We start from the raw sequence: 15,710 nt of genomic DNA, 5'->3' as shown, positions 1-15,710 counted from the left end.
GTTTTAGCTCCATGATGTTGCCGGGCAGTTTTGAGCCAAGAAATAAAGTGCATAACGACCGCCGGCATACTATAAAAACAAACGAGAAACATATTATTTTGATCGTTTTCTAATATGCCCTGCAGTTTTCTTTTCCAACACAGTGAAGCAAACATCTCTAACAATAAAAAGGTTGTTTTTTTTATTATTATCATTATTATTTTTCTTCCACTTGGAAAATATTGACAGAGGTTGAGCCAGTCTTCTGCCACCGAGCTATCCCGTCACCCTCTCTGGTAAAATATACAAAAAAATATACCCCAGTACCACAAATTCCTGAATTCCCCTCGATTCTGGCGAGGCCAGCAGAAGTAAATACGAATGCGTGTCTGTCTGAGAGCCGCACAGGAAGGGAGGACGTCTCTGGCCCCCAGATTGGCAGCAGGGACACGTTCCGCCTCTTCGCTTCCTACTTCCTCGCTTCCTGTCTGCAACCACTTCCTGCCCGGCCCCTCACTGCCGTCAGAGTCGCACGGGCTCCCCGGAGTCACGGACTCAATCGCAGGAAACGTCACTGGATGCTGGCGTTTGGGCGTGTGCGAGTTTGCAAGAGGACGGCGACCAATAAATGTGAATGTTTTATTGGAACTTTCGTCAGTGCTCATGTGTCCTATGAACATTGAGGTTGTATCAAAGATAATCCGTGAGTTTTAGGGAGCCACGGCCTTATTACTGTTTTTGTTTAGTGTGCGTTTATTTTTCTTGTTCGTGGTCAGGCTCCATGCAGGGGGCACTGGGGAACATTTTGTTTTCCTGTCAGGCGAGATGCTTTGCTAATCTTGCTGGATTCACAATCACAACACTTCAGAGTTTTCTATTTAGTTTGTGAAAATCCTCTGGCCAGTCAGACCATTTCACTCATATCGCCAGCAGTATTGAGAAAATAGATATTTGGATTACAATGCACTTTTTCACTGTGGTTTCACTGCGATAGTCTGGTTATTGCAACATTAGTTACATTTTCAACTGCTGCGGTTTGTTTTGACGCCGCACTGTGTTAAACAAACCAAACTCTCTGAACAAACCTGTCCCCCCTCTCGCCTGTGGTGGCGCTCTACCAAGAACCACTGAAGGAATCGGCACAAAAACGTCTGACGGAGATATGAGCGCAACTTCCTTCTTTGCTAAATGTAAACAAAAATGGAGGAGCATCAGATTTCTCCAGACATTTCTCCAACTAACACTAGGCTCTTGCACTTGTGGTTGTATTTACCCAGAATGCCCTGCGCTATAGTTCGTATCCTGCTTTTGGAGTGATCTCTTGTCCACTTGCATCCACCTACGGATTCAAACCGTACCAGAGTTCAGTTTGATATAACCGAGACCTTGGTTTTAAGGCGGACCAGAGTTAGCTCTTTTGGGTCAGAGTTCGATTCACGTGTCCTCAAGCGGACAGGACTTGGGGTGCATTCACACCTTCACTGTTCAGTTTGTTTAAATCGGACTCTTTCTTGGTTTGACTAGAACGTTTGGTTAATTTATGCAAAGGCACAAGGCGAAGAGAGTCAGGGGAAGGAAACAAGTTTTGCAGAGTTTGGTTTGTTTGACGTAAACGTTGCAATTTTGGTCCCCAGTCAAACCAAGTCTACAGGTCTATAAGGTGTGAAAACCCCCATAATTGTTTTCCCAAAGTTTGTGTAGCACAGTTTAACCCCGTGAACCTCCTGTGGAGGAGAACTAGCATGCCTGTACCCCTCTGTTTTCCACAAGCAAACAAATGTTATCTATTGACGACAGGACCTTTAAAGGAGAACTGTCAGATGAGTGGAAAGACGATGGAGGACCAGTCCAGATGTGAAGCCTACGTGCATTATGTGACCACGATTTTAGCATCAGACTGTTTTTTTTTCTCCTTCCTAAAAACATTTATTAGATAGGAGCCTGATAGCAGATGCAGCCCATTTGTTTTCCTGAGACATTTTTCCTCTCTGCTGCGCGCCTCGGCATCCTTCATAGCAGGGGATCCTGCTGATCGCTGTAAAAACAAACACCCGCAGACGCAGCACTGCTGTCCGCAGATGGGCCCTCGCTCAAAAAACACATACTCCGACTTTCTCTGAGGCGTGTTTGGATTACCCGTGTATAAACTCCATTCACGCGTGAATCAATGTGTCTGCACCTGACAAGAATGGATGGCCGCGGACGGTGCGTTTTGTCTAGAGTTTTACGGCTTGCACTTTTCAAATTCTGGACATTTTTGGGAGGCAAACTAAGATAAATGAAATCATACTCCGAAGCAGAGCAGATAAAAGAAGTAGAGAAACTATATCAGGTTGTCTTTCATGCTCATCTGTGGGCAAACGATTTCTCATAATTTGACACAATGAGTTGTTCTGTGAGAAGGAAGTCACAAACACAATTAAAGACTGGTTTTGGAACGGATGCAGCTGGCTTACATTTTTTACATTATGCTGAAAACCTAGTTCTGTGCCAGGGAACTAAAAATTTAATTGAAATCCACCAGTTTTGCCAAGAAAAGTGGCCAAATAAATATTCCAAACTGTTGGTGGCTCAAGTGCGTCCACTTTCATAAAAATTTATTCACCCTGGAAGAAAATGGCTGAGATAGGTTTCATGGATAAGATGACAGGATGTGAGCTGCTAGGTTTCACAAAGTTTGATGTCCAATATGTCACTTTAATAATTAGCTCTACTTTATATTAAAGTGGAGTTTAAGCTTCCCTTTCAACACAGCATTTTTCCCCTGTAATTAGTGTTTCTTTTGAGAAATTTGTACAACCAGTGAGTGGAGGTGGAGGGCCTGTTTTTAGGACCATGGCAAAAGAAAAACAGCTTCAACCTATTCATCTCCCAGAGTGTCTCTGCTCAGGACACAGGAGCCAGTCGGTGGGTATTTTCTGTCTCCTGACCTTGTCCAGTTACGTCGATGTGCTGCGTCACTGGAACAAGCAGCGGAGTTTATCTGTTTCCCCGACTGTTCCCTCATTCTCACATGTTCGCTCACATTTTGTCTTTTTCGGCCGTGTTCTGTACGATCTGGAGATGTACTCGCTGGGTGTGGACCTGTCTCTCCCTCGTCTCCTTTCTGTCTCTTCCTTGGTCATCCAAAGCAAACAAGCTGCCAGCAGGAGACTGTGCGTGTGCGTGTGTGTGTGTGTGTGTGTGTGTGTGTGTGTGTGTGTTGTGTGTGTGTGTGTGTTTTGGACTGCAGGAGATAGAGCACTGAGTTCATGGGAATAATTTGGACGGGTCTGTGTGTGTTAACTACGCTCACATTGAAAACTGGTGATAAGACACTAGAATTTATGAAAACAAACTGGAAGGAGATTTATGAACTTGGAGCCATTCAGAGGCTTTATGAAATTTGCATATATTCACCTTGACTTTGATGTCATATTGGGGATGAACTGTTCTTTTTCTGCCTCGGAACGATTTGTACAAAAATCAACTTCATACTAAGCCCAGTAAGAAATGTATAAAAAGCACAAGGACGTTTCTACAGCTAAGCTAATATTTGGTTAAGTATCACGCATACAGTTTGTAGCTGTCAACAAGTTTCATATATACGTCTGGCAGGATCTTTCACCACTCGTTTTCGCAGGATTGGCTGGTTTTTCTGTGGAATGGTCTGGCACAGTTCTTAAATTTTGAGGTTTGAGGACAGGGCAATTCCAGAAGCTTAATGTTGGCCTGTTGCATTAATTTCAAAACAGGTTTGGATGTGTATTTGGTATCATTCTCCAGTTGGAAGAATGAGTTTCAACTTTCTGACCCAAATTGTCACCCTCTGATGAGAGGTATTTGGAGAGGATGTTTCATTGAGCTCCAAGGTTAAGGCTTACCGCAAGCTGGAAACTGCTGGTACTTAAGTGTTATTACACATGGCGAAGCTCATTTTACCTCGCAGTAACCGAGGGGCTCCTTACCAAGAAAGATGCCCCGGCTTCAAAATCGACACAATTTGCAGCAATGCCTCATTGGACAAGCCAAATCCCTTCTGGAGAAATGTTTTGCAATCAAACACTGATGGTGAGTGGTGGTGGGAATAATGAAGAAGCAAGGCTTCCTCCAACTTGTACACAATTGGGTTTACAAAAATGCATTGACTACGGTTGAAAGCAAATCATTTAAATGGACTCTTAACATTTCTAATCATAAAAGTGTACAAAACCTGTTTTGTACCTTTAAAATGCATCTTGAGACGCTCAAAGTACATGTATTAATGGATGAATCACATGTAAATTTGGGTTTCTGCAGTTTTGACCATTCGAATTTGAGACCTTTTTTAAGAACATTCTGAATTACATTTACGTCACAACAGAAATGTGCCAAGGAAAATTGCATATTTCATTTCAAACCTTTTTGCACAGAATGCAAGTAGCATCAGACGGGTTGGCAACAGAAGCTAGCCTTTGGCAAAGGTAAACGTCGTACATGCAAAAAAGCTAGCTAGCTGACAAGGGTTTATGGGCAGCTAGTTAGCGATAGCCTCAACCGCCTTAAATCATATGACCTAATGAGATGTCTGTGTGTGACTCAAAATTTTGCCTGACAGAAAAGTCCAAGAGAAAAATAAACTACTTAAAGCTAACTCTTAATTCTTGATTGAATTTCAGACATTTTAAGGGCTTCGTTTCAGATGCATGACTTTCAAACTTTCAGGGACTTTTTAAGGATACAAGGACACCCTGCAAATACCCAATCTGATGCCTTCACATGCATCGACTCGCCTTCCTTCTGACCCAGTATTAATCAAAGACAGTGTGGTCTTTGTGTCCAAATAAGCAGAAATGTACTTGTGCTGCATGTTGGCTGACTTCTGCTGTGTAAATCAATGTTTGTTGCCAACAGACTTTCAAAGCTCTTTTCTAATGAGATCTACTGACTGCACTAAAAACTGAAATAACGCATTACCTAGAAAAGCCCCATATGTTTGGATTTAGCAGTCAGGAATCTTTTGTGCTTGTCTTTTCTGGGGGTCACCTTTCGTGTAACAAACTGAGGATTTGATTGTTTTGTACCTTTGTTTGCCTCAGTGCTTCTGAATACGGCTGGGTTCAACTCGTCCCTCCTTATATTTCAGTCACCTTGGCTCTCTTGGTATGTTCTGGTCAGTTTTCAGTCCAAGACTTTCACAACAGGCCCTGCCTACAGACTGACGCACTTGTGGTCAGTCATGGCCTCAGAGTTTGTTTTGCTCTCACGCCACTGACTGATGGCCCAAGCCAATCACTGAAAATACTTTCTTTGCCTCTCTTTCCCCCTCGACCCCAATCTGACAAGCCTCGGATCAACTTATGATTAAACAAAGCCTCTTGATTTCCACCTGTTTCAGTTTTTTCTCTTGGCTGTGGTCTGACTCGACACGAAATGCCAGGGAGACTCTGGCATTTGCTGAAACAATCTCCGAGCCTTTTTGTTCTCATTTGCGAAGCTCCGACCGTTATGGTGGAGGTTTGATTGATTTGTGGTTCATCCTTTGTGTTCTGGGTTGCATTTTCTTTCTGTTTGTGAAGCAGACGAGACTGCTTTAAATGTTTGCCCAAGCAAGTTAAATTCCCTTTCAAGAAAATGAGTTCTGAAAATGGAACATTCTGATAAGTTATCTTTCCTCTAAAGATGAGAATGTTATTCTGTTTTCCAGACATCCAGACTTCTACTTTGGTAACAACATGTTCTTTAATTTACAGATACCTAAACACGTTGCATGAATTTGCATTGTATAAAGAATTTATTCACTTCATCCCATGCCATCAAAGCTAATGTATCTGTTTTAAAACTCGACGTCTATTGAAAGATTTTGCTCTGATTTTGAATATCTACACATGTGCAGTCCACAGGTTGGCAGGAAACAGTCATTGTTGGTGGAAACCTAGTATGCGTATAAACTTAGTATGCATATAAAGATACTATATGCATACTAAGCATTGCAAGCAAGATGAAAACTGTGATTCGTCTCCTCTTTTTGCATTTACAGTTTTGGATTTCCAAATTTTCAGCATCTGTTGACCGATGTTTTGCTTATTCACTTTTTCCACTACTACCTACTTTACACCACTTGACTCTGTTCTACTTGACTTCACACAGTTTTCCGTTGTTTTTCCATTACAGTTGAGCTACCAGTTCTGCATGGTTGGGATCTTCCCAGTAGGGCTGTCCCAGAGATTGAAAAGTAACACATGGTAGTCCGCATGTGACAAAATAACTCATTTACAGCAGGGCAACAGAAATACTTCAGTGAAAATTGCAACAAAAAAAACAGGAAATCACACTCTTTGAATTCACTCACGAAAAGTTCTTTTTTGATGTTTCTATTGAAGTACCTATGTTTTATTATTTAAATTTGACCTATTAAAAGATTTGGGGAAAATACCAAATGTTAAATCTCTGATCATGTGAAACATATTATGTATGTTACTTACTGTAACTTGCATAATTTGCCAAGAAACACACACAAATCGGAGTTGTTGAAAAGAAAGCTCGCTTGATAATATTGATATTACCCTGAGTCTTTCCTACATTTCAATAAAAACGCAACAGTGATGAGGCAACAACATAAAGGGACGGGCGGTATTTGAAAAAAAAAATAAAAATACAGGTCAGGCCAAAGTTTACGACGTGATCTGAGAACGCACGCGTGTCTGCAGTTTTTTACAGAGTACGGACCAGACTACTCGCTGGAGATCAGTCCGAGCTGCAGACCGGACCGCAACGACAGCAAACACCTGGAGCGGGTCATCAGCACCATCAAAGGTATCAAAGATATTTGTGTTTACTGGATGCTCCAGGTGCATCTCTGTGTGGGCGTGCAGTGTAAACAGGTGTGCGCCTGCTTGTGCCGACGTGAACCCTCGCTCACCTACAGGCCCTTTGTCTCTGCATGGCTCTTTCAGTGCGTGGTGTCATGTGTCTGTTCTTGTCGCTGTACGCCTCTCTGCTGGATGAAAGTATACCTTCTTTCGTGTTTTGTCCCTTTGGCTCTTATCGTCCCTTTGTGCGCCTTTGTATGTATGATCTGTTTTTGGTTTTTGGCCTGTGTCCTCAGTCACTTTCTGATTCTTAACAAATACAAAACCATACAGACTCAGTCTTTCAGATGAGTCTGTATGGTTTTATGTTTGAACTAACTCTTCATCCTTGAGTTTGGGTGTTTGTGTGTGTGCATAGCGACTTGTGGTTAAGTGTAAAGTCAGCCTTTTGGTCTTGATGTTGACAGCCCGCAGCTCTCGAGAGATGTTGCAGGAAGGTGAAGCTGAAGTGAAAAGTTGAGCGGCAGGAAGATTTCTATAAGTTGGCGCCATGAGGAAAGAAACAGCAAAAATCTAGGCAATACTTACAGACTGCTTATTTTCAACCAAGATTTTGGTAGAAAAAGAAAATTTGATTCAGAACTCAGTCTGGACATTTGAAAAAAACAAACAATAGAACCATAGACTAACAAAGCATCTATTTCTGATATGAACGTTAGCTTGGTCTTTCATAAACATTTATCTAATAAAAAAAAACAATACAGATGTTTGCTTTACTAGTAAGGTGTATATTTCTTTTCTGATTACACGTCACCAAGCTAAGCTGTATCTATTTAATGTATTGCAAAGTGTTCACAATGTTCTGGTTAGGATTTTTATTGTCACAACCACACGGAAGTTGGTAAAAAGCTAAGCTAACGCTAGCATGTTTCCTCCTTGTTTTCATATGACTTGTTGATATTTGGAAACATAAGAGTTCCCGTTAAACGTGTGGATAAAACCTACAGAAAATGCTGCTGTTCTTCCACTTCGCAAATGGTTGTCTTTGGTCTGATTTTTTTTTTTTCACGACACGTCTGGGGAAATGTTATGACAGTGTCGCATGACTCGGACCTGGAGGAGCAGCAGCAATTTGATTGTAAATGGCAAAAAACTCTTGGACTTCACCATACTCCCCATATGACTGGAAGTACAAACAAAGTTACTTTTTTCACAATTCCAACCAACCCACATTGTCCAGCACAACTGATTCAAAAAAGAGATGCTATGGTGGAGTTAGTTTCGATATTCTTTTTAAATTAATCAATTAATGATATTGTATTAATTTTAGTTTATTTTGGCACTCTACCCGGAAAAAGGTAGCGTGCCTTCTCCGGGTCGAGGGGGTGTCCTGCCCCAAGTGGAGGAGTTCAAGTATCTCGGGATCTTGTTCACGAATGAGGGAAGAAGGAAGCGGGAGATCGACAGGCGGATCAGCGCGCTGTACCGGAACATAGTGGTGAAGAGAGAGCTGAGTCAAAAAGTGAAGTTCTCGATTTACAGGTCGATCTACGTTCCTACCTTCATCTATGGTCATGAGCTTTGGGTGATGACCGAAAGAACGAGATCACGGATACAAGCAGCCGAAATGGGTTTTCTCCATAGGGTGGCTGGGCTCTCCCTTAGAGATAGGGTGAGAAGATCCGTCATCCGGGAGGGACTCAGAGTAGAGCCTCTGCTCCTTCACATCGAGAGGAGCCAGCTGAGGCTGGGGCATCTGGTCAGGATGCCTCCTGGACGCCTCCCTGGTGAGGTGTCTCAGGTACGTCCCACAGGGAGGAGGCCTCAGGGAAGACCCAGGACACCCTGGAGGGACTATGTCTCTTGGCTGGCCTGGGAACGCCTCAGGGATTCCCCGGAGGAGCAAGAAGTGGCTGGGGAGAGGGAAGTCTGGGCCTCCCTTCTTAAGCTGTTACCCCACAAAAACCCAAAAAAGATTTGTGATACTAGTGGTAGGAATATGAAAATGGGGGAAACATTTGCCATGAGGACAGAAAAGAACTCACTTTTCTGGCACCTGTAATTCATTCAAGAGACGCCACTCTGCTGGTGAAGAACTGGGATTCAGTGTGGAAGCAAACCCAGACTAAAGGGAAGAATGTGCTCTTTGATTGTATCCGAAATAGTGTAGACATGGCAACAATTAACAACTCTGTCTTTTTGCATTTAAACGCAGAAGATCGTTTTACTGTGGCAAAGGACAAAAAGCCTGCTGGGAGTAGGTTCTCTTTACCCGGACAGGATTAGGTTTCTCGGTCACATTAAAGCAAGAAATGAGGAGTTTATTTGGCCAAATTTAGCTGACTTGGAATAAGTCGTTACAAAACGAGGGATTGAAATCTATCTCCGTTGCTTAGTCATACGCCTTTTATTAGGGACAACAGAGGACTGGTGGATGGAGCGAATGAAAGGGTGGAAAAAGTAAACGGGAAGATGGAGTGAAAACAGGAACTTGTTTTATCTGTTGTTCCCATTTTTTTTATTTGAGTACCAAAGTGGTTGTTAAAGAACTTAAAGCCATTTAGTACTTCTTTTTTTTTTTCTGAAATCTTTGGTTGTGCAGTTATGTCTAGTTTTAGAGCTTCCATTGGCATACATCTGTTAAAAATCATTTGGGAGACATAAACTTTGTGCCATTCATTCTGTGATAAAACTATTTCTTTTCATCCCTTTAAATAAAACCAGGAGAGGAGGGGTGGGGGGAGTCTATCTCTTTATTCTCCTGACATTTCAGGCGTGTCACGTCTGTTTCATGTAGCAACCTCCATCTTCCAGTCAACCCCGGCCTCAGCCTTTCGCCATACAACATACGAGACTTCAAAGTGTCAGTGACAAGTCGGTATGTTATACGGTAAATATCGGGGCGCCTAGTTTTCTCTGTTTCTGATTATATGAAGACTGGCATGTCTGCTCTACTAACAGATATGCCTACTCACAAGCACTGGATTCAGCAGACACACACCTCAAGGCAAACCGGACCATATGACAACACTGGGGGTGTGCAGGTGTTCCTCCTGTCTGGAAACAGCGTGCCGCTTATAAACACCGGTTTCGAAAAGAAACTGGTCAGTGCGCAAGTGTGTTCTGATTTTAGGTCCTTGTTAAGTGCAAAAATGAATCCACAAAGCGATTGGAAACATTGTTGTTCCCTGCCACGCTGTTTGTGTCATCATGCCGGTCATGCTAACGTTTGCTGCCTAATTTCTCTCTCCTATATTTCTCCTGCTCAAGCTGAATTAGCGTGCTCGCTAAAAGTAGCATACCACACCACAGAGCTACAAAACTAGTTTCATGGCTACTGCCAGTGATTGCAGCTTTCTTCTTATGAGATCTTAAAGCTACTCTTTCAGTTATTAGCACATTTTTTCTGCCAGCTCCAGGAGATGCTTCATTTCTGGCTGTTTAGTAAGTAAAGCAGAGAAAAAAGTAGCAGCTGGACAGACACTGCAGAGGACCGAGCAGAGAGAGACAGAGACGGAGGAAATGACAGAAAAACACAAAACAAAATACATCTCACAGTTCAATTTCCTGTTTCAAATCAAACTCTGTTAGTTCAAATAATGCATTTCTAATAAACTCTGTTATTCACTGATTTTCCCTTTTTTCAGTCTTGTAATTTGTATGCACCAATTATTCATTTATTTCTGTTCCTGGTTTCAAGTCCAAACATTTTTACAACATCTCCAGCTAATTATAGCAAGTTACGTAAAGCTAACTGGAAAAGTTTTGAGTTGCTGAAGCTCCTCGAGAAAAAAAACAACAACAAAAAATCAGGAAATGACTAAAGTATAAAAAAATTCACCTATCCCGGAGTGAAGTGAATTGTCGTCAGGATGTAAGTCGTTCCACACTTGATTTTCTTTTTTCCCATGAGAGCAAACAAAGCGCGCTCCACCAAAATTAAATGACTAGTGTTTGCAAAAAGCAGTTGCAGTCCTCATGGTAACGTTCCAGTTAAGGCAAATGCATAAAAACTGACTATATTTCTGTCAAAGACATCAGAAACATCCTCGTTTTTATTGCGATTGTAAACTAGCCATTTAATGTTCTTTGAAGCGTAGTAAAATAAATACTGCGTAGGGTGCAGCATTAAAGGATTACTCAAATTTTCCTGATGTTTGTCGTTCACACGTGACGATTGAGACAGTGTAAACTAAAATGTGTTTTTTATTAGGTGTTTTTTGGTCACCGCAGCCATCTCATTGTGTGTATTTACAGCCCCGTTTTTACAAGAGTGGTAGCATAATTTCCCCTGAGGCTTTGCGCACAATTGTGACTCTTTTCATTGGCGTGGAGCTGCCCGCACGCGTCCACAGCTGCCTTCCCCCCCCAGTCTATCTGCAGAGTCGGACGTGTTTGACATCCGACTGCTTGTGCGGATTAATTCTCCGATACGATCGCTTTTACACTTTTCAGTACGGGCCGCAAGACTCGGCACGGAGAGCTGCCAAGCTGCCGTCTGATTTGACGATCCGTGGACTTTGCCCATGTAGTCTGAATCGGAGCAAAGAGAAAAGGGACGAAAATATCTCTGAACTTGCAAAGCTGGCATAGACGTACCACAACACTTGGTGCTGTAATTACAGTGAAGCAGTTTTTTTTTTTTTTTTTTTTTTTTTTACAAACTTTGGACTTAGTGGGGCTGAAGAAGATAAACGCACACCATACTTTTCACATATTTTATTCCACTTTGCAGTAATTTTTTTTTATATCGTCTTTCTCACAAAATCCCCCCAAAATGCAAACAATTGAAGTTTTTGGTCGTCTTATACGGAAGCGGAAATATTGTTTTTCCAAATGGTTATCTTGAGAAAACGGGTTAATTTCCCGTTTTCCGCATAGAATTTTTCCCTGCTGTTTTCTCGAGAAAACGGATTTAATTTCCCAACGTTTTTCTCAGGTCGACGAGTTATTTCGAGATCACAAGATGATCGGCGTGCATTTGGCGGATGGAATCACCGGTCGTTAACTCATCTCCATAAAAGCCGTTGTGAAAAAGCGCACGCGGAAACGGGAAATTGAGTAGTTATCTTGAGAAAACCATCAGGGGAAAAATTAGATGCTTTTGCACGTCCCTGTATCTCGACTGTAATGACACGTAGGTTGGGTAACCATGTTAATTACACCAGAATAATTGAGCTTTTCGGGTTTCTTTTCGGTAAAGTCCAGCCTCACAGTTCTCCTGCGTATTCCCAAGACAAATGAAAACGCCTCGATTCCTTTCGACATTGGTTGTTTTCCATCGAATGTCCTGTCGCAGAGGCCCCCACTTCTAAAGGTTGTTCCTCTCGTCCCTTTCCTGTTTTTAGTCTGCATCAGGATTTTTGAGTTTCCATTTGTCATACGTTTTAGAAAAAGAAAAAAAAAGATCCCGTGTGTAGAAAGTCCCTCCATCTGGAACCGTTGGTGTGTTGTCAAAGCTGCGGTTTACTGTACATGTGGCCTATGGTCGGCTTTTACCAATGCTGCAACTATTTAAGAAGAAAGAAGAAAGTCCTCGAATGCATGCCATGCTTAAGAGACTCCTGTATTTTTGTTCTTGTGGAACACACGAGGCAAGGTTTTGACTGAAACTAGTGTTGCTTTTTTTAAAAGATTGACCAAAAACACAAAAAAATCCGTCCAATCTCCTTTAACCTGGAGGTCGGATCAACCGCTTTCTTCATTGCGAACTCTTAACAGCGGTATTTCTTTATCTAACAATCAATTCCTAGTCTGTTTCCATTTTATCTCCAGATGTTTTTTTGTTTGTTGAAAAAACCTATCTGCAGTTATCTCCCAGGACTGATTCCATTTCACCATTCCTAAAGCTCCTCCTGATCACTCTTCTTGGAATCCAGTGGAAAACAGCTTAATCTGAAGGAGCTGCTTTCTGTTCGCAATTTAAAACAAGTTATAAATAATCCAAAAGCACACGTGGCCTTTCAAATATTTGGTTTTGCTCGAATTGTCTGCTTTTCCGAAAACGCCGCGGAGCCTCTGGCGGGTTTCAGGCGCGACTCGGAGAGGAATGAAGTGCAGGTAGAGAGGAAGGAATGACGTTTAGCAAGTGTATTTCATCTTGAGGAACGAAAACAGCGAAAGTGGGGGAAATTTTGATTTACGTTGTTGTGCTCATAACTCTAATGTTGGAGAAGCGAGTAGGACAGAACGTGAAGCCATAATTCCAACGGAGGCCGAGGTTTCCCACCTACTCTGGGTTCAAAGTCCAACATGGCTGCAGGACGGACAAACTTAAAATGTTCATTTGTAATTCTGATTTACGCAGCATTTTGTGGAAGTGTTCAGACCGGTAAATTTCTAAGAGTTGCAGCATCTGATTTCATATGGGCACTTTGCGGCTAGACAGCCAAACTATTAAAAATGTGAAGAAAGCCAACCGTGACGGGCAGGTAACTTTTTGACTTTCGCCCGCCCTTTCTCAAGCGCTTCCTGTCTTTTAATCACCCCTTGTGTTTTCTGCTTGCTGAAAAGCAGACGACGGAGGAAGTGGCGTACGGTTTAGGCTTTGGAAAGTCATCCGCGGTGTCTGCGTGTTTGTTTGCTCGCAGGAGTGCGTGGTGCAGAAAGAATGCAAACTGTACAGGGGTCAGGAGAAGGAATAATAGCCTGGAGATGAACACGACTGGCATGTCTTCGCGTTGCAGCTGAGCTTTATCTGCAGCAAGGAGCCATAAATCAGCCGCGCCAGTAAACCATCCTGTCATACTGGGTGTGGGAGGTTTGCTGCTTTGTTTATTGTAGTTTTCTACATTTTGCACTTCATCCTCTCAGTGGAAGGAACACCAAGTAACACAGTTTGTCATCGGAATAAAATAATAATAAAAAAGCAATAGAGTTTGCTTTTCTTTGTCCGACGACTCCGAGTCTTTACAGTGTTTGGAAAGTTCAACCAGTTCACCCTGTGCTCTTTCTCTGAGGTGAAGAAGGTGCAGCATTTCCTACGCGTTTGTCGGCCCGAACGCGGTTGGTGTTGATGTTTACACTCCGGAGCTGGCGGTTGTTCCAGTTGTTTCGACGAAGCCGTCGTTCGCTGCACTCGGGCGACGTGACGAGGGCTGCACTGACAGCTCCACAATGGCCAACAAACAGGACATCCTCCCTCAGTGCGTCAGGGCAATTACTCATCCCCTCAGAGGACACGTGCCGCGTGTTTGTTTTTACCAACCGGAGCCTTTTAGCATTACAAAGGACCAACAATGCAACACTATTCCCGCCAAAGTGAACCGTCAACTACACTTCATAATGCGCCTATTGTGTCCAAACACTTGCTTTGTGTGTGCATTTGAGCGTTAAGTCGGGCGTGGAAACCAATCTGTGTCCTCATGCAAATGAGCTCTCGGCGATTGGCATTTTCATACCGATTCCCTGCTTTGCATGCTTTTGTGTTTCTTCGGGAGACTGACGGGGCTCACCTCTGCCTCTGCCAGATGTTGCTTTGCATTTTCCGTGGCACTCGTGTTCGGTTTCCCTTGGTGTCTTAATATATGTGTTTAGCCCGGCTTAATGAGAAGGATCTGACCCTGTTCCGCCGTTCCTCCTTCTCTGTGGGTTTGTGTGCTTTGAGTGCTCACCCATGTAACCTCTCTCACCCCTTCTCATTTCTGTCTCCCCCTTGTTTACAGGGAATTTAAAGAATGTGGTTTAGGACCTGGCAGCCTCAGCCAAACTCCACACACACACTCACACGCACGCCATCTCTCCGAACCAGGTCGACGCTCGGCAGCTCTAATGAAGACAATATGGAGTGGACCACTCCTGCCCCAAGGCAGGGATTGAGCGAACAAGGGAGAAGAGAACAAGACAGTTTTGGAAAACATTAGTTGAGTGTTTCCAGGGAGAGAACAGTTTAATAAGGGACGGGGGTTGACGTGGTCTCTATTCAGTGTTCACTGCTTTTAATTCCTTGTGTTTTTTTGTTTTGTTTTATTTGTTTTTTAATGTATGTGGGTTTGTGCAAATGAAAATTTATTGTACGTCCTTTGTAGTTTTTGTAAGACGAGATGACAGCGGTTCACCCCTGAGCGTTCGGTACCAAGGGAGGCATCAGTCGGACATTAAATGGAAAAACAGATTTTTCAGGGCTCCGGTTTCACGGTCTGCCCCGGCCCCGCTGTGCGATTTCAGCCTCTCGTGGACAGATGAGCACTAAAACAGACAAAACATTCGAGTCCCTCCAAGGCCCTGTTAAACATTTGTTTCTAAACGGGTCTGGAACCTGTTAAAAGGTTTGTGAAACATCGAGAGGGACCCACAGTCTACAAATTGGGAGTCCGGAAAAGTTTGGAAAATGGACGATCACGCTCGCTCCCAGCTGTTGGCAGAAACATTTGGAATTCTGGGATTTTAAATGAAAAGAAGAAACAAAAGATTAAAAAAAAAATAAAGGCCTTTTGCTTGTTTTTTTAGATTAAAAGCCAAGATTATTTCCTCTTTAGAAAAGAGGATCAGCTTCTCCACCATAAATATGTCTGAAGTTGGTTGGAAGTAGTGGAAAGACTATCAAAGCCATCCACAGCAACAGAAAACACATACCATATAAGCTGCGTAACATTTCACATTCACTGCTCCGAGTGTCTGACGTACCAAAACTGTGAAACTACATGCTTGCTGAAAGTTTACTGTGAAGGTTTGAGAAAGCTGTGTGAAAGTTTTTGCCAGCTTCCTCAGTAGTTCTAACATCTAAACCAACATGTGAGGCATTCTGTGGTTTCTTGTATTGGGAAATTGGCAGCGATCGACATCATCAGAGGGAGCCATGTTTCAAAATGTCATGGTGCCGTTTGTGGTTGAGAGACGTCTTCAAATACGCATTTGAAAGGATTCGTAAGATACTGAAATGTTTTTTTTTTTTTTTTTTTTTTTCATTTTCATAAAATAATTTTAAAGGACAATTTCTTAAAATAAAGTTTTGAACCAACG

The 15,710-nt window shown here is 42.6% G+C and overlaps 1 protein-coding gene across 2 annotated transcripts in view; it reads left to right on the top strand.

The window, feature by feature from the left end:
- Positions 1-15,710, top strand: part of hdac8 (histone deacetylase 8) — a 27,185-nt gene extending 11,475 nt beyond the window's left edge. Inside the window, exons 10-11 of one of the 2 annotated variants that reach the window (XM_055021324.1) lie at positions 6,648-6,753; positions 14,414-15,710. In XM_055021324.1, the coding sequence (XP_054877299.1) occupies positions 6,648-6,753; positions 14,414-14,436 (129 nt within the window). In that variant the 3' untranslated portion in view covers positions 14,437-15,710. Of the gene's footprint in view, positions 1-6,647; positions 6,754-7,216; positions 7,410-14,413 lie in introns of those variants that run through there. The other variant, XM_055021323.1, reaches the window with a different exon arrangement.

This window comes from Poeciliopsis prolifica, unplaced genomic scaffold (assembly GCF_027474105.1).
Source record: "Poeciliopsis prolifica strain line A6 unplaced genomic scaffold, Auburn_PproV2 SCAFFOLD075, whole genome shotgun sequence".
Lineage (NCBI taxonomy): Eukaryota > Metazoa > Chordata > Actinopteri > Cyprinodontiformes > Poeciliidae > Poeciliopsis > Poeciliopsis prolifica.
Note: the sequence above shows the minus strand (reverse complement) of the source record. Positions and strands in the feature narration are given on the sequence as shown.